Source organism: Rana temporaria, chromosome 3 (genome assembly GCF_905171775.1).
Source record: "Rana temporaria chromosome 3, aRanTem1.1, whole genome shotgun sequence".
Lineage (NCBI taxonomy): Eukaryota > Metazoa > Chordata > Amphibia > Anura > Ranidae > Rana > Rana temporaria.
In genome coordinates, this window is record NC_053491.1 from 36,103,303 (window position 1) to 36,122,725 (window position 19,423).

General features: G+C 43.2%; 1 protein-coding gene across 1 annotated transcript in view; it reads left to right on the plus strand.

Moving 5' to 3' along the window:
- The window catches only part of MRPS11 (mitochondrial ribosomal protein S11), a 60,327-nt gene extending 41,555 nt beyond the window's left edge, over positions 1–18,772 (plus strand). Inside the window, exons 5-6 of the mRNA XM_040342399.1 lie at positions 12,607–12,672; positions 18,512–18,772. Coding sequence (XP_040198333.1) covers positions 12,607–12,672; positions 18,512–18,619 — 174 coding nt within the window. The 3' untranslated portion in view covers positions 18,620–18,772. The remainder of the gene's footprint in view (positions 1–12,606; positions 12,673–18,511) is intronic.
- The last annotated feature ends 651 nt before the right edge of the window (positions 18,773–19,423 follow it).

Genomic DNA, 19,423 nt, shown 5'->3' on the forward strand with positions numbered 1-19,423 from the left:
GTTTAGAGGCTTTTTTTGTTGCCTCAAAAAAAAAATGCATTCAGAAACTGAGTTTGGAGGCATTTCAAGCGCCAAACGCGGTAAGTCGCGTTTAGCAGTGTTTCGTTTACAGATGTTTTTAATTTTAACCAAAACAAAATAATTTTATTTTTTTCCAGATGCTCCTAGACGCAAACGCGGCATTTAGCCGCGACTAAATGGACGTTTTTAGATTCTGGTTTCTAGCTGTCAATTCGTTCAGGAGAGGTTAAACAACGTCCGGTGTACGTGAAGCCTTAGGGTCCTTTCACACGTGCGGACCGTTTTTTAGATCCGTTTTTTCATCCGTTTTTTTTTTTTTGTTAGAACTTTATTTTTATTACATATTTTGATGAAAAACGGATGTTAGCGGATCGGATGTTAAACGGATCGTCCGCTAACATCCGTTTTTTTGTCCGTTCCGTTTTTTTGACGGAAGAAAAATAGGGTTTTCTTCTGTTCAAAAAAACGGAGCTTAACGGAGACGGATGTTAGCGGATGCTCATCCGCTAACGTACGCTATCCCATTGGAAAGCATTGCAGTCCGTAAATGGACGTATGAAAAAACGGACGAACGGTCCGCATGTGTGAAAGGACCCTTAATGGCACTCCAAACGTGCAAAACAAGGGACTCCTTGCCACACGACGAAACATGCAGTGCAAAAACACTTGCCTCAGTGCTAAAATTTGGTACATGAGCTTCTTTCGCGCATTTATTGAGCAGAGGCAAACCCAATCAAATGAATGCTGCCACTCCAACAATGAGCGGCGCTCAATTGTGAACAGGGTCTTAGAATAGGGAAGCACTTTTTTGGAAAGTCTAAAGGATAAAAAAGTAAAACAATATATAGTTATAAATAGTTTAGTATGTATGGATGTATGTAGCTTTTTTTTTTTTTTTGCACAGCATTGGTACACAACATATTCTCATTCACACCATTCTCCTTCTCAATAATCCTTGCCTCCCGAAGGATAATTCCTACTACACACGTAGGCAAGAGAGCTTTGGTCGGGTGTAATTAACCTACCAGTATGGTTTTTACATTGTTGGAGGAAAGTAGATCTACCGGAGGGAACCTGCAAAAATGCGAAGAATAAATCTATCATTCCGTGACTGGCGTTCCTGTTGGTATGTTTGTATATATAAATGTTTTCTGTAACTTCTTGTTCTCGTTGCTCTGTCTGCTGAGGAACTCTTCCTACAACGGTTGCTGTTTTTAGGCACGGTTGACCAATTGTTGCAAAACTGGATAACCAAGAAAGATGGTAACCGGTCTGTCTCCACCTCCTGTGAGTGTGGTTTTCGGCATACTTGGGTTATAAAAGAAAACTATTTTACCTACTGGATCACCAACCAGGGGAAGGAGCTCCTCATTCCACTGTGTAGCGCTATAGTTGAACCTCATTTTAGAACAGGGCTCAACCGATCCCGGTCGCCATGGCGACTAGAAATAGGGTCCTGGCGACTTGGCTTGGAAGGGGGGTGGTGAGCTGTTGGTATTACAAGTTATTACCACCAGATGTGTGAGCTGGCACCATCTGGTGGTGGCCGTTGGTATTACAAGTTAAACAGCAATTCTAATGTAATTTTTCACTATTTTCACTGCCATCTTCTTCCCTCTAATTAGAACCCCCAAACATTATATATATTTTTTATCCTAACACCCTAGAGAATAAAATGGCGATTGTTGCAATACTTTCTGTCACGCCGTATTTGCGCAGCGGTATTACAAGTGCTCTTTTTTGGGAAAAAATTACACTTTTCTTAATTAAAAAATAAGACAACAGTAAAGTTATCCCCGTTTACGTCCGCTCGTGGAATGGCGACAAACTTTTACCCTTTAAAATCTCCATAGGCGTCGTTTAAAAAATTCTACAGGTTGCATGTTTTGATTACAGAGGAGGACTAGGGCTAGAATTATTGCTCTCGCTCTACCAATCGCAGGGATACCTCACATTTGAACACTGTTTAGATATGCGGGCGCTGCTCACGTATGTGTTTGCTTCTGCGCGCAAGTTCGTCGGGACGGGGTGCGTTTTCTGGCTCCTAACTTTTTTAGCTGGCTCCTAGATTCCAAGCAAATTTGTCAAACCCTGATTTAGAATACCATTTCCCATCCTGGAGTCCTCACAAAAAATATATTGATGAGATAAAAGTCCAGAGACAGGCAAAAAATGGTACAGGTTCTAAAAAATAGATCCTATCAGGAAGACTGCAGGAATTTAACAGCGAGGATTAATAAAGTGTGTTTAAAATAAGTTCTATCTATTTTTTTTCCCAGATGGCTTAGAAAATTTAATTTTTAAAAGCTAATTGGCTGTGCTCCAGTTGAGACCAAGTGTGTGATTTTCTTTCTTTCTTTCTTTCTTTCTTAGAATTGCATCCTTAAGATCCGACAGTGTGATTCAATTACACCTGTCGGATCTTAGGACTAGCTATGCGTAACTGATTCTATGAATCAGCCGCATAGTTAGGACGGCGTATCAGGAGATACGTCGTCGTATCTCTTTTGTGAATCTGGCCCAATGTATGTATTTTGGAGTGCAGCTATTTATTTTTGAGCGGAAGTGGACATGGGCTGTGGTGGCCATCACCTTGGTCATCTGTGTGGATTGAAAGGAGCAAGTTTGTAGTGGAGCCGTGGGGTTGGATCTGTTTCTGTAAGGGGGATGATGATGATGTTGCTTGCCATATACCAGGAAGGTACGGACCAGTCTCGCTGCACTGCTCAAAATCAAACATGTGCAATAGGGAGCCAGCTTTGAGTCATCATAATGTTACAGCCGACTCCCAAATTTAAGATGGCGGCACTGGAGAGCTACATACCTGAGCGGAATAGGTTGGCAAGTATTTTTCTTCTTTTTCTCTCTATTTTTCTTTCAGCTACTTTATTTGTAGCTGCTGATTTTTGCTTTTTACACGCTTTCCTCTTTTAAATCCCCCTGATGTGTACAGCGTATAGGTAAGAGAAGAGGGGAATTTAAAAAAGGTTCAGGAGAACTTTATGACCGGTATCAAGCCAAACTGATGAACGCAAGCACATGACTTCAAATAAGCAGCAGAAAAAGTTCCCAACCTTGGAAAGTATTTTACTAAATGATCTGATCTTTAAAGCTCAACTCCAGGCAGAAATGTCATTTAAATGGTGCATTGTGTATTAAATACCTTCCTCCTACGGAGTTTGAGGCGCTGCTTCTGCAGGCGGACCCTCCAACACATGTGGTATCTCAGCTCTACTCCCTATTGCTCAGTATCTTCTCCCCTGACCCCCCGCCGTTTACAGTGGCCGGATACCTGCTGACGGTGTCCAAATGTGGAACCATGCTCCACATTTGGTGGGAATGCCCTCCTGTGCAGGGATTCTGGCAGCAGATTTTCAAACTATACTGCAAACTGATGGCGACCTCTATTCACCCTTCTCCTGAGATGGCTCTCTTATCTATACTTCCTGGCACGTTCAAGTCCATCAAAAACGATGTACTACGACACTTCCTGGCGGCGGCCAGAGTGGTGATCCCCCGTCATTGGAGATCGGCAACCATGCCTTCCCTGGGGGATTGGGCTGTCGAAGTGGACCGCATAAGGGATCTTGAGCGTCTGTTGGCGGAGGAGGGTGGTAAAAGCGAGCAGTTTTCTCTCACCTGGACTTCATGGTCCATGTTCCGATACTCTTCTGAGTTTATCTCTTGGGCCGAGCGTGGCTTGGATGATGTGGCCCTGATGCCATGATGGAGTGACCCATGTCCCTTGATTCTTGTCCCCTGTCTCTCTGCCCCCCTTCTGTCTGCCCCTGCTTCTTGTCCTTTTCTATGATCTCTAAATACTTCCTTAAGACTTCATAGAGCTAACGTATCATGGTCCCGACCCGCCTATGGTTATTTACCCGTTGTGGGGCTCCATATGTCTTATTTTACTTTCAGATTCATGTATAATCTCTCCCAATATACCGCGTGTGATGCAACACTGAACCCCTCACTGGGGTTGGTAGATACAATTACTGATTATTTCATGTATCTGGGGACTGCTCAATCGTACGGCCTTATGATGGTCCACACACACATGCTCTTATTCCCGTCCTTCTTTTTTTTTTTTTTTTATCCCACGTAACTTAGACATGCTTTCAATATGTCATACACGATGCTTACTGTTGATGCAATTGCTTTTACTGTATTTAATGCTTGAGACGTTATTTGTCTTTTTGTTTCTCTTTTTGTTTTCTGAATAAAATAAGATTGAATTTAAATACCTTCCTCCTCCGTCTTGATTCCAGACAGCTCTTCCTGAGCCCTGTAGTTTAATGGATCAAAGTCAGTTTCCTCTGAGCAAAGCTCATTTCCTGCTCTGGGGACCAGACATTTTTTTTCTTGGGCACTGGTCTCCTCGCTGCCCCCCCTCCCCAAGTTGTCCTACCTCCTGGAGCCTATGACCTATGAGAGAGTACCTGACCACTGGGCAGTAATGTGGACCCCCAAGAAGAGAGATGGATCGCTACATGACAGTAGCTTAAGATGAGTACAAAATGGACATTTGCATAGTTGTTGGGCCTACTTTATTCAGGGAAGCCTATCCCACGCCCACATAACAACTGTCCCCATGCCACCCCCATCAAATCATTCTCTGCAGCTATAACTTTTTGTACCATCACTCCCCCCCCCCCCCTTTTAGAATGTAAGCTCTATGAGCCGGGCCCTCCTGTACCTTTTGTATTGTACTGTACTGTAATTGTGCTGTCCCCCCTCTACATTGTAAAGCGCCGCGTAAACTGTTGGCGATATATAAATCGTGTATAATAATACCTTTTACAGGGGTTATAACCTTCAAAAAAAAAAAAGGTTTTTACCTTTTTAGTTCTTCTTTAACCACTTGACCTCCGGAAGATTTACTTCATGACCTGGCCATTTTTTGCGGTACTGTGTTACTTTAACTGACAGTTGCACAGTCATACAACACTATACCCAAATTACATTTGCCATTTTTTCCCCTCACACGTAGAGCTTTCTTTTGGGGGTATTTGATCGCCTGTGTGGGTTTTTTTTTTTTTGCGCCTAAACTTTCTGCTATACAAAAAATCTAATGAAATGTGATTTTTATTTTTTCATATATTTAGGCCAAAATGTATTCTGCTACATATTTTTGGTAAAAAAAAAAAAAATCCCAATAAGAGTGTATTGATTGGTTTACACAAACATTATAGGGCCAGATTCACAGAAGAGATACGACGGCGTATCTCCTGATACACCGTCGTATCTCTGTGATCCGCCCGTCCTAACTATGCGACTGATTCATAGAATCAGTTACGCATAGATAGCCATAAGATCCGACAGGTGTAATTGACTTACACCGTCGGATCTTAGGATGGAATTCTAGGCCGGCCGCTAGGTGGCGATTCCATAGCGGTCGGCGTAGAATATGCAAATGACTAGTTACGGCGATCCACGAAGATCCGCGCGTTCGTCGCAATCCCGTACGTCGTCGCTAGTAGTTTTTACCCGTCGCAAAGTTACACCTGCTTTAACATTATCTTTAGATCAGCCATGTTAAAGTATGGCCGTCGTTCCCGCGTCGAATTTCGAATTTATTTATTTTTTTGCGTAAGACGTCTGGGAATACGAAACACCGTAACGCACGTCGCATTTTAAAAAAACGTTGGGGCGCCGTAATTTCACGCAAAGCACGTCGGGAAATTTAAACATGGAGCATGCGCAGAACGTTCGGCGCGGGAACGCGCCAAATTTAAATGGTGCCCGCCCCGTATGAATTAGGCGGGCTTGCGCTGAGCGCATTTACGTTACACCGCCGCAAGTTTACAGGTAAGAGCTTTGTAAAATCAGGCACTTACGCTGTAAACCTGCGGCGGTGTAACGTAAATCAGATACGTTACGCCGCTCGGGAGCAACGTAATTGTATCTGAATCTGGCCCATAGTGTCTACAAAGTATGGGGGAGATGTATATATTTTTTTTATACTGGTAATGGCGGCAATCAGCGACTTAAAGCGGGACTGTGATATTGGTATATAATATGAGAGGCGGGTGAGAGAGAGATTGAGAGAGAGATTTCAAGGGAGTAGGGTTTTTGAATTGGTGACCACCAAGATAAATACGACTATGAATTATTTTATCCTTTTTTTGCATTGTTCTATTAATGTGATTATTCCTGGAGGAGAGCTACAAGGTGACCCATTTCCTTATAGTCTCTTTGCTTTATTAGACAACCCCCTAATCTTGAGTTCTTCCGTTCATGAACGCAAACCCCCTATGGAAATCTTATCATACTCCACAATACAACCATATCAGAGTTCCTGAGGAACACATGCAGGCCAGGACCTTGTGATGGATAAAGCCATTTAGTATTGGTGAACCACGCTTTACATGACTGGCTGCTTTCTGTCATCCGAGACGTTCTGAAAATGTGTGAGGATCCCAGTTCTTGGAAAATGGATTTTGGCCACTCCTGCATTGTATCATCACTCGGTGCATGCCAAGCTTCTTGAACATATTCCCTTCACTATGGTGACATCCATTTACAGGTTGGGGGTCAGTGTAAACATACTCGGATCGCTTTCCGAGCTCTGCATTCCGCATACATCAGCCCTTACCATGACATTGCTTTTTCTCTCTACTAGGCTCTCATTGCTTGCCATGTATCCCTTGACATATTTACTTTCATTTGGAGGAGCGGATGTCACCTAGAGAGAAAATATGCACTTTAGAGGAATGCTGAGAATTCCATCTGGTCCATTCTTCATTATTTAGTGCATGACAGTCTCCTTTCTGTTTCTGTCATCCTTTTAGGAATTGTACTGAATTCTGTTAGATTGTAGGCTATAAGGAGACGGCCGCTTTTGTCTGTATTCTCTGAACATCTTGTTCATATGATTTACGCTAACCTCATTGTAAAGTGTTGTAGAATTTGTGGGCACTCCATGAAAATGAAATAAATGGGTACAAATAAGAGAAAATGGTTGCTTGATGAAGTGAGAGGCACTTGATGTACCGATGGCTCAAATTTTATATCTATCTATATATGTGTGTGTGTGTGTGTGTGTGTGTGTGTGTGTGTGTGTGTGTGTGTATATATATATGCGTGCGTACGTACGTACGTACGTACGTAGAGTTAGGCCGACTTATCAGTAGATAAGCCGACCTAACTCAGAATCTACGCCGACTTATGTTTAAGCGTATGCTCAAATAGAGATACGCTTAAACATATCTAAGATAGGATGGCTTGCGCCGTCCTATCTTAGATTGCAATATTTTGGATGGCCGCTAGGTGGCGCTTCCATTGCGGTCGGTGTAGAATATGTAAATGATTTGATATGCCGATTCACGAACGTACGCCCGGCCACCGCAGTCGATTTACACCGTTTCCGTAAGGCATTAGCAGGCCTAAAGTTATTCCATCTATTAGGTGGAATAACAATGTTAAAGTATGGCCGCCGTTCCCGCCGTGAGATTCAAATTTTTTACGTCGTTTGCGTAAGTCGTCCGCGAATCGGGATTTACGTCGTTTACGTCCACGTCGAAATCAATAGGCCCGTGCGGCGTACGTAGCCTCAATGCACACTGGGAAATGTAGACGCCCGGCGCATGCGCAGTTGAGAGAAAACGTAAAAAACGTGAGGTCAAGCCTCATTACCATAAAACACACTGCCCTCCAAGACATTTGAATTCGGCGCCCTTACGCCCGCCCGCTTTAGGCACCGCCGTATATTAGCAGGCAAGTACATTGAGAATTATGTACTTGCCTAGCTAACTTACGGCGGCATAGCCTAAACAGGCTAAGCTACGCCGCCGCAAGTTTAGGCACTTCTCTCTGAATCTACCTAATAGAATCTCTCAATTTCCACAACTAGCCAGCCTTAAGAGTTACTCGCCCAGTTTCCCTGCCCCTAATTGCGCACCTGAACACTCCCTCGTAAATTATCTCATGAAATTATTAGTGCAGCATATCGGTGCCCATCATTGCTGCCTCATCAGTGGCCATTAGTGCCCATCAGTGCTGCCTTTATCAGTGTGGCCCCATCAATGCAGCCTCATGAGTGCCCCATCAATGCAGCCTCATTAATGCAGCAGGGATCACAGGAAGGAAGAATAATTGCTGACCAGATCGCACAGAGCGGGGATCTCCCACTGTAACACAGCTTGGAGATGAAATTCTGATCGCTGTCAAAGTCCCGCCTCCTGGACCGGTGTGCTGTCTATATCATTGGAGCTGGTCCAGGAGGCGGGACTTTGTTTGACAGTGGCCAGGGTTTCATATCCAAGCTGTGTTACAGCAGGAGATCCCCACTCTGTGTGATCCGGCCGGCTCTCCCGCTGACCGATTCTTGACCATTTGCTTCTGGCAGAAGTGATCAGCCAGGAAACTGTCCGCCCCTGCTCTACACTCACTCTCAGCTAAGTTCCATTTGCCAAAAGCGACCAGGCGAGTGTACATTTTGAGTAGGAAAAAAATATATATATATGGAGGCCACTCCAGGATCTTGATTTTATTCGTCTTGAGCCACTCCTTTGTTGCCTTGGCTGTGGGCTTTGGGTCATTGTCATGCTGGAATACCCATCCACGACCCATTTTCAATGCTCTGGCTGAGAGAAGGAGGTTCTCATCCAAGATTTGAGGGTCCATGGCCCCCGTCCATCGTCCCTTTTGATGAGGTAAAGTTGTCCTGTGCCCTTAGCAGAAAAAAACCCCCAAAGCATAATGTTTCCACCTCCATGTTTGACGGTGGGGGAATGGTGTTCTTGGGGGTCATAGGCAGCATTCCTCCTTCTCCAAACACGGCGAGTTGAGTTGATGCCAAAGAGCTCGATTTTGGTCTCATCTGACCACAACACTCACCCAGTTCTCTGAATCGTTCAGATGTTCATTAGCAGACTTCAGACGGACTATATATGTGCTTTCTTAAACAGGGGGACCTTGTGAGCGCTGCAGGATTTTAGTCCCTCATGCCGTAGTGTGTTATAAAAAATTTTTTTGGTGATTGTGGTCCCAGCTGCCTTGAGATGAGCGACAAGATTGTCCTGTGTAGTTCTAGTCTGATTCCTCACCGTTCTCGTGATCATTGAAACTCCACGAGGTGCTATCTTACATGGAATCCCAGACCGAGGGAGACGGTTCTTTTTGTGTTTTTTCCATTTGCAAATAATCGCACCAACAGTTGTCACCCTCTCACCAAGCTGCTTGGCGATTGGTCTTGTAGCCCATTCCAGTGTTGTGTAGGTCTACACTCCTACAAATAGGATCTTCAAGTCTACAAATAACAAAAGTTAGGAATCTGCAACAAAGTTTGTTAAAATCCCTGCAATGTACATATATCACCCAGAGGGGAATGTGTGTTTTTATTTTTTCCCCCACTCTCTTAATAAAAGTGGAGTTACGGTTTAATTCTTTAGTGTTTACGAATAATATGAACCTCATTATAGAGACTAGGCTTCTTGCTACAGCGCCATGTCCCCGCAAAGGTGTGTGTGTGTGTGTGTATATATGTATAATTGTATATGTGTGTGTGTGTGTGTATGTATATGTGTATATATGTGTATATGTGTGTATGTATGTGTGTGTGTATATATATATATATATATATATATATATATATATATATATATATATATATATATATATATATATATATATATATATATATATATATATATATATATAAATGTGTGTGTGTGTGTGTGTGTGTGTGTGTGTATATATATAAATTTCATGCATTATCCCTCCCTGCGGGAGATTCTGCATTTTTTTTTTTTTTTTTGGGCAGATCAAACGTGTCGCATCTGGGCCTATCTGAGCTTGGCAATAACTGGATTTTACTATTTTTTACTTTCTATCATTGAGTAGCCACAAAACCACATTTGTCCCTGAGGAAGCCACACAGCGAAACATGTAGGATTAGGATGTGGAAACATCTATAGACGCTACAATAACACGTCTTGAATGACCATAAAGCTGTTCCTGTATTGTATATTATTGTTTTTATATGTACAGTATCTTTTTTGCAACTTTAATTAATTGCAATTTATTATTTTATTTATTTTTGTGTTAAATTTGGCGTGTCCTTGTACTAATTGCACCTATAACATCCTATCCCCCCCTACTTTGCATTTTCTATACTGAGGACAGTCCTGGGACAGGCTCACCATTGTTTAAAAAAACCTTGCAGTTGACTATGACGCCTCCTCCTGAAAAACATCTAAGGCCCCATTCACACGAGGCGGACACCGTTCCTACGGAGTCCGCCAGCTCAGCGGGAGATCAGTCCGCAGATCTCCGCTGAGCCGACGGATGACAAGCTCCTCTCTGCTCACTGAGCGGGGAGGGGCTTGTTGGGCACCGCTGTCTCCTATGGAGCGATCTGATGAAAACAGACAGCATTTCCGTTTTGATCAGATCTTACCCGATCCGATCCGCATGGACGGATGGGGACGTGCCCCCCATACGTCTGTTTTTAGCAGGTCGGATAGGGTTGGATGTCAGCTGACATCCGACGCTCCATAGGATTGCATGGAGTGGCCGTTCAGGTCCGCCGTCAAAACTGACAGGCGGACCCGAACAGTCCGTCGTGTGAATGAGGCCTAAAAGTTCTGAAATTTTTTATTTAGGGCTGTGCAAATTAACTTAATCTTTAATTTTTTTAATCGATCAAAATCTTTTTGATCGATTAAAATTCTTTTGATTGGTACTCACCTCTCCGCCGGCTTTTGGGCCTTCAGGGAGTTCCGTCGGAGATCCAGTAACCTCAAGTACACCAGCCATGTCCATCTCAAGGGCTCCTTTGCTGTGCCCTCATATCTGCATGCCGGCGGGACCTTACTATCTGCCACACACGAGGGCTGTTACACTTCCCTCTATCACTTCCCTCTATCAACCTGGGATTCTACAACCATCCACTGGGAATTGTGATAGTTCCCTTCATGGAACATCTACATGCCGACGGACTGATGTTAACCTCTCCTCATCTGGATTCAGCAGTGGTATCGTCATACACATTTTTATACCAGTATCATACTTGGCTACATGTTAAGACTGCTTTTGGTACCGTTTGGTATTACTCGCACCATTTTTACAGTTTATGTAGCTACATTGATTTTATCTCCAGTGCAATATTTATTTGGTTACCTACTATAAGAAGACTATAAAAGTTTTAATGCTATTCCCATCGGGCGCTGCCTTTGTGTGTTTTTTGTATCCTGCTATCCATTTTTCCAGTGGTTGGTAGCTGCACTGGGAATCAGCCTGCAAGGAGATCAGCTAAAAGTAGTTGGATCTGTATGTGCGTTATAATCGAAATTAGTCGATTAATCGATAAAAAAATAAATAAATGATTAATCGAACAGAAAATTTTTGATCAGTAACAGCCCTAGTTTTATTTGTAGGCAGCATACTGTAAGAATGGGTACACATAACAAACCTAGAAAGGGGGTTCTCTTGCTTGACTGCAAAAGAGGAAATGCCCTTCAAATCAGGATTTTATATATTCATAAACAAGATTACAGGGAGAGAAAACAGTTGTTTGGGACGTTATATGAGGTCAAGACAAATGGGCCATGTACCTCCCATCCCTATCTAAGATTACAGGGAGAATGAACATGTGCATCGGATTGAGCGGTTACTACTGTTGCCCGGAAAGCACACTGCTCTATATTGTTGCCTAGACATACCTAAGAATCCAGCACTGAGATCCTGGAGAGACGTAGGGCTGCTCCGAAGGAAGCTGTTTAATGCCGTGTCACAATGGGAATGACGGCGCTATTTCGGGGGTCCTGCTCACTCTTGAAATGGCTTGTCCATTTCCCACAATGTTTCTGCTTTTAGAAAGCGTTGAAATTTGAACCGGCTGACAGTTCTGCTTTTATAGTACCTTCTGTAGTCTTTTATCTCGGCGGGAGCTGACATCTAGTCTGTCTACTAAGTTGTCTGTGCTACAGCAGGTGTTCATGTGACCGCCATTCACTTCCTCGGAGAAATCTGCATAGCATTACAGGAAAGCCCCTAGATGGTTCATTCTAATGGAGAGGCCACACGTCATGTGGTTTATAACCTGCAAAGAATACAAAGCATACAGACAAACAAAAAAAAGTGCATCTCCTATTTATAACATGAGGCCTTCTTCGAGACCCTTCTAAGCCATTTAAAAACAATGCATCCTTCTACTTGATGGTCAGTAGGTGTTCCGTTAAAAGGCATTTTAAGCTTATAGATTAGTAGCTGGCTGTTCCATTTATTTAAGCTGCTACCCCTGCGGTTTAATTCGTAAGCCATGATTTTCCTTTCCCAATTTTCTCCCCGCTTGCCACACAGCATTTGTTGTATAATTGTTTATTGTCGCTTAGAACGGTATGGCGGTTTCCTCGCAAAGGCTCGGCCATGTTCTGCCTTATTGCCGTGTTTTTTTTGTGTGTACGGCGTGTTGTATATTCCCGTAGATGGAATGCCTGGCAAGTTGTGACATTGTGAAAGCGCACGTGCTGAGATTCTGCGCTCGTTAATTTAGTTCAGGCACCTGTGTCTCATTTGATTGCTGATCTTTCCATTTACGTTCTTATGACCCTGCTTTATTTCTTCCTTCTTTTTCTCCTGCAGAAAGCTGTGGATAAAGGTCTTTCCTTTGTGAGAGTTGTAGTGAAAGGCATGGGACCTGGAAGAACAGTAAGTTCAGACTTTTATTTTTTATTTTTAATTGACCCAGTCTTTGTAAACTCTGGACCTCGTAAATCAGATCTGTCTGGAGGAAGAACCATTTATTGCCTATAGTGGCAAGTCGGCTGCTTGCGTTGTGGTTTTCATTGCTGAAAAATAAAGTTATGCTATGTTATACGTTATAACTTTAGAAGGAAAAAATCTATAAAAGGTGGCGCTAAGCATATATATACTGGGGTGGATTCAGAGAGCAATTACGCCGGCGTATCCATAGATACGCCGCGTAATTGCTAAGTAGCGCATCTACTTTCTGTATTCAGAAAGCTAGATACGCCGACTGTAGCCTAAGATACGACTGGCATAAGTCTCTTACGCCGTCGTATCTTAGGGTGCATTCTGACGCTGGCCGCTAGGTGGCGCTCCCGTAGTTGTCAACGTAGAGTATGCAAATTGCATACTTACGCCGATTCACAAACGTACGTGCGGTCGTTTTTTACGTCGTTTGCGTACGTCGTTTTCGCCGTAAGGCTGCTCCTGCTATTAGGAGGCGCAGCCAATGTAAGTATGGACGTCGTTCCCGTGTCGTGATTTCAAAAATTTTACGTCGTTTGCGTAAGTCGTCTGTGAATGGCGCTGGACGCCATTTACGTTCACGTCAAAACCAATGACGTCCTTGCGACGTCATTTACCGCAATGCACGTCGGGAAATTTTAGGGACGGCGCATGCGTAGTACGTTCGGCGCGGGAACACGCCTAATTTAAATGATCCACGCCCCCTACGGGATCATTTGAATTACGCGCGCTTACGCCGGCCCCTTTTACGCTACGCCGCCGCAACTTTACAGGCAAGTGCTTTGTGAATCAAGCACTTGCCCGTAAAACTTGCGGCCGCGTAACGTAAATGTCATACGTTACGCCGCCGCAGTTTTGCGCGCCCCTACCTGAATCCACCCCACTGTATATATCATGAACACATATCGCTGCAAAAAAAAAACTATATTGTTGAACATATAGCAAGCTAAAAAGTCCATTAGTGATGGTGTTCCCAACATCAAAAAAATGTTTTTAACTTCCTGAAGACGCCATTTACTGCAAACCGTACGTCTGAGCAGAGGATTCGTCACTTTCAGGTCCTGATTTGTCACCCCCACACCAGGCTTTACCCCTATGAGTGGGATGCGGAATGCACGCTACTGCGTTAGGAACCAGCCAGATCCGCACACGCTGTTTTCCCTAGTTCCAGGCAGGCACTTTTACGTGCGAGTGCAACCTACTACTTTGTCATTGCTTTCAAATTTTATTAAATATACTACACTATGAGACTTTCTCTCTCGTCTCCCGTGGAGTAAATGCCCTACCTTCATCCAGAGGGTCCATTGGAGCGGAGTAGTGTTGGCAGTTGGAATCCATTTGTTATTACAAATGCGCAATTTGATCTACCTTAAAAAGTGGTCAAACGCCTGTGGTGAGTTGCCACCTTTCCATTGAGCACCTGTGGTGGAAGAACTAGAAGCTAAATTTAAATGCATTTTTTTTGGTGTTGGGAACACTGGGCCAGATTCACAAATAATTACGGCGGCGTAACGTATCCCCTTTACGTTACGCCGCCGCAAGTTTTTGGCGTAAGTGCTTGATTCACAAAGCACTTCCCTGTAAACTTGCGGCGGCGTAGCGTAAAGCCGTCCGGTGTAAGCCCGCCTAATTCAAATGGGGCGTGTACCATTTTAAATTAGGCGCGTTCCCGCGCCGAACGTTCTGCGCATGCTCCGTTAGGAAATTTCCCGCCGTGCTTTGTGCGAAATTACGGCGCCCCGACATGTTTTTTGAACGGCGACGTGCGTAACATACTTTCGTATTCCCGGACGTCTTGCGCAAAAAAAATATTTAAATTTGACGCGGGAACGACGGCCATACTTTAACATGGCTGTTCTAAATCTAAGCCATGAAAAAGCAGGCTTAAGATTGCGACGGGAAAAACCGACTAGCGACGACGTAAGAGAATGCGACGAAAGCGCGTACCTTCGTGGATCGCCGTAAACACCTAATTTGCATACCCTATGGATTTTTCAGGAAGAGCTGAAATGAACTCGTGAGGAGAAACCACCCTTCTATATGAATTGACCAATAAAAGACTCACAAGGGTGATGGGGAGGGATTGATGGGTGTGTTGTGTGATATTCTCTCTGTGTTTTAAATAAAGAACCAGCAGGGTTTTTGTTCTTCCTGTTGGGATTGGAGACAAGAGAGGTGAGATGTGTTCTGTTCATAGATTGCATTCATCCGGCAGAAATGTTTACCCCTGAGTTTATCAAGATATCAATTAAGTAATGAGTCCTCATCAGTCTTGCGCAAAAAAAATATTTAAATTTGACGCGGGAACGACGGCCATACTTTAACATGGCTGTTCTAAATCTAAGCCATGAAAAAGCAGGCTTAAGATTGCGACGGGAAAAACCGACTAGCGACGACGTAAGAGAATGCGACGAAAGCGCGTACCTTCGTGGATCGCCGTAAACACCTAATTTGCATACCCGACGCTGGAAAACGACGCAAACTCCACCCAGCGGCCGCCGGAAAATTACACCTACGATCCGAAGGCGTACGAATGCCGTACGCCTGTCGGATCTATGCCAAAAGCCGTCGTATCTTTGTGAATTACAAATAAAGATACGACGCAGCAAATTTGAAAATACGCCGGAGTATCAGCAGATACTCCGGCGTACTTTTTCTGTGAATCTGGCCCACTATCACTAATGGAATTTTTACCTTGCTATATGTTCGTGTGTGTGTGTGTGTGTTTTGTATGGTTTTTTTTTTTGTGATATGTTTATGATTTTGGTTTATGATGATATAAAAAAAAAAATACTCACTATTCCTGTTCTGGGGACAACACAAAATTTTATTTTACTTTCTCTATCAATGATAATGATAAATCTAACAAAGAGAGGGTGAATCTCCCTAAGGCTACTTTCACACAGACGGATTTCTGGTGCTTCAGTGCTAGAAATGGCCTCTGAAAACCGCCTCTCATTCATTGTAGTGTGTCTTTTCACACTGGGGCGGTGCGCTTGCGGGACATTAAGAAAAGTCCTGCAAGCAGCATCTTTGGGGTGGTTTGGGAGTGCTGTATATAGCGCTCCTAAGATGCCCTGCCCATTGCAATGAATGGGCAGCACTTCTAAAAGCGCCTAAAGTGCTGCAAAACAGGACTTTTTAGATCCCCCCCACCTTTTAAAAAAAAAAAAAGCACCCCGCTTGCGGCCGGGTGATTAATTTCTATACGCACTGTAGATTTAAAGTAAATCATTAGCCCTTTAGTTGTTGGCAAAATAAGACTAGAGGGGATATTTTCCAGTGGGGAAGTCTGTTCTAGTAACAGGGGAAATTTACTTTAACTCAGGGCTCAACAAATCCCGGGCGCCAGGTCGCCATGGCGACTAGAAATGGCATCCTGGCGACTTGGCTTGGAAGGTGGGCAAAATATTTTTTTGTGAGCTGGCGCCATCTGGTGGTGGCCGTTGGTATTACAAGTTAAGAATTACAAGTTAAACAGCAATTCTAATGTAATTTTTCACTGCCACCTTCTTCCCTCCAATTAGAACCCCCACACATTATATATATTTTTTATCCTAACACCCTAGAGAATAAAATGGCGATCGTTGCAATACTTTCTATCACGCCGTCCTACAAGCGCACTTTTTTGGGAAAAAATTACACTTTTTTTAATTAAAAAATAAGACAACAGTAAAGTTATCCCCATTTTTTTTAATATTATGAAAGATAATGTTGCGCCGAGTAAATTCATACCCAACATGTCACGCTTCAAATTTGCGTCCGCTCGTGGAATGCCGACAAACCTTTTACCCTTTAAAATCTTCATAGGCGATGTTTAAAAAAATCTACAGGTTGCATGTTTTGAGTGACAGAGGAGGTCTAGGGCTAGAATTATTGCTCTCGCTCTACCAATCGCGGCGATACCTCACATGTGTGGTTTGAACATCGTTTACATATGCGGGCGCTGCTCACGTATGTGTTCGCTTCTGCGCGCAAGCTCGTCGGGACGGGGTGCGTTTTCTGGCTCCTAACTTTTTTAGCTGGCTTCTAGATTCCAAGAAAATTTGTCAAACCCTGGTTTAACTGGAGCACTCAATCTTGTGCAGCTGTGCATGAGGCCGGGTTCACACATCTGCACGGAGCAGCTCTCGGCAGGAGTCCAGTGTGTCCCTGTTCACCATCTCTGGTCTAATTTCAGTCTGAATATTTTTTTTTTCAGTTTGAATTCGGACCTGAAACGGACCACAAGACGCACAGGACTCCTGTGCAATTCGCACCGGAGCCGCTCCGAAGATGTGTGAACCGGCTCCATAGAGAGCCTGTCGCAGGCTCCGGAGAAAACCGCATCCAGTTTGCAATAGTGTGAACTATGCCTTGCAGCCAATGGGCTTCTAACTTCAGCTTGTTCAATTAAGCTTTGGCAATAAACCCTGGAAGCCGATTGGTTTCCCTTCAGAGTTGCACAAGATTTTTCACTCTCCAGCCTTAGTGAATAACCGCCAGTGGTCTACAAAGAGGTTTTCTCTCCCTTCCGGTTCGGTCTTTGATAAGGGAAGTGAAATCTCCCCAACAGGATAGGGATGCCAAAAAAAAGTCTGGTTTCTAACCATTGGCTAGAGATGCATTACAAATAAAAAGGAAAAGTGGCTTACTGATCGTTATGTCTTATGGGGAATCGTATGTTCATAGAATATCCTACAGCTGAAAGAATGGCGGTGTTAATCCTTGTTTCTTACCAAATATAGGTAAATGTTGACCATGTCTGGGCTTTTTCCTTTTTGGTGGTATGTCCTCCTAGAAGCCCCACACAGATCCTTGAAGCCCTAAGCTGGGATCTCTTACACCTGCCATTAAAGTGGTTGTAAACCCCTTTAACCTACAGGTAAGCCTAGATTAAGAGCCCTTTCACACTGGTGCGTGTTTGCCACGTTTTCGCGGTAAAAATAGCGCTATTGAAACGTTAATAAAACGCCCCTCCATTGAAATGAATTGAAAACGCGGTAAAATAGCGGTGTTTTACCGCTATTTTAACGCTCCGCTATAGGCGTTTTCAGTGTGAAAGGGCTCTAAGGCTTACCTGTAGGTGCAGCAAATATCTCCCAAACCTAAAAGGTTTAGGAGATATTTGCAGAAAATACAGGCACTGATGTCTACGGCGTATGCGCCATAGACATCAGGAGCAGGCGCACTGAGCGTGCCGCTTCGAACGATCATGCCGTTGGTGGCAACACCCGTGCGCATGCTCGGGAGTGACGTCATCGCTCCTCCGGCCAGTCACATCGGGTATCATGGCGGCGATGGAGGAGGTGTCGGAGGACCGCTGTGGGGGCTTTGATCTTGGGTAAGTAATTCATAATTGGCTGGTATGCTATGCATACTAGCTCATTGTGTCTTTTTGGCTTGCAGGGTTTTTTATTATTTATTATTATTATTATTATTATTATTAATATATTTTTTTTTTTTTTTTTTTTTTAGAGAGGGTTTACTTCCTCTTTAAAATGTTGTATAGACTGACTGGGGATATGTGTGTGTATTGTCCTCCAAGTTGCTTAATATACATGGTTTAATAATATCTACCGGATGTAAATGGTACTGAATATTTAAGTGTTTTGACCATGGAAAAAAAAACTAATTTGCTTTACTGTGTTGAGTGCAGAAATATCCTCCAGACCGGTGACCATGTCTTTTAATAAGGAGAATGCAAAGGGACAACCGACTAGCACGATAAACTGTTTCATTTAACATTTTCAAAGTAGCATCTTATAAAATATGTATTTTTTTCTTTTTAATGCAGCATGCCATCAAAGGGTTAACAATGGGAGGACTGGAAGTGGTATCCCTTACCGATAATACACCCATCCCACACAATGGCTGCCGCCCACGGAAACCTCGGAGACTGTAAACGAGAATGCTCTAGGAGCGCTGAAACACAGCAGCCCGTGCCGTTCCAGCAGAACAGTGAATGGAAGAAGCCGCTCACTTCGGCTGCACGGTGTCGGGGTCGTGAAGTATTTCCTTTTATGACGGGGTTTTTTCTTTTTCTTTTTTTTTTTTTGTATTTAAGGCTATTTGGAAGCACTTGGCAATATGTTTAATGCGTGCTCAGAATGGAAGGTGGAGAAATAGATTTTGTTTAGCCCATTTTTTATTTATTTTTTCACCTTAAATAAAATGTCTGGAAATGTTTGCGCTCACCTTTTGTATGCTGCACGCCTTGTGTGTTTTTTTTTTTTCTTCCATGTCCTTGAAAATTGCACAAGAATTTTTATTCTCTTCAAGAAATTACAGGGAATTTAAATCACCATGACGAAAATTGGTTTTACAAACAATAGCAGCATAGTAGAGAGAATCCGTTGTAAATGTAGCTGGAAAATAAAGCATGAAGTGTGAAAAGGGAAATTTTCAAGTGAATTTGTCATTTTTAACCATTGTATTTTTTTCTTTTTTACTGTTATTTAAAGCTGCTGCCTTTTTTTTTTTTTTTAAATCAGTTTTGTCTGAGCCATAGAAGACACAATTTTGGAAAAAACAAATGATTTAATAAGATTATTAGAGGGATTTGACGATATATAAACCTGTTGAAATACTCTATTAACCCTCTGCTTTAAGACTAGGATTATATACATTCTTGTACTTGACAATATAACACTTTCTGTAAAATATAATAATAATTTAATTAGCCAAGCACTAAGGTTGATATTGGCTC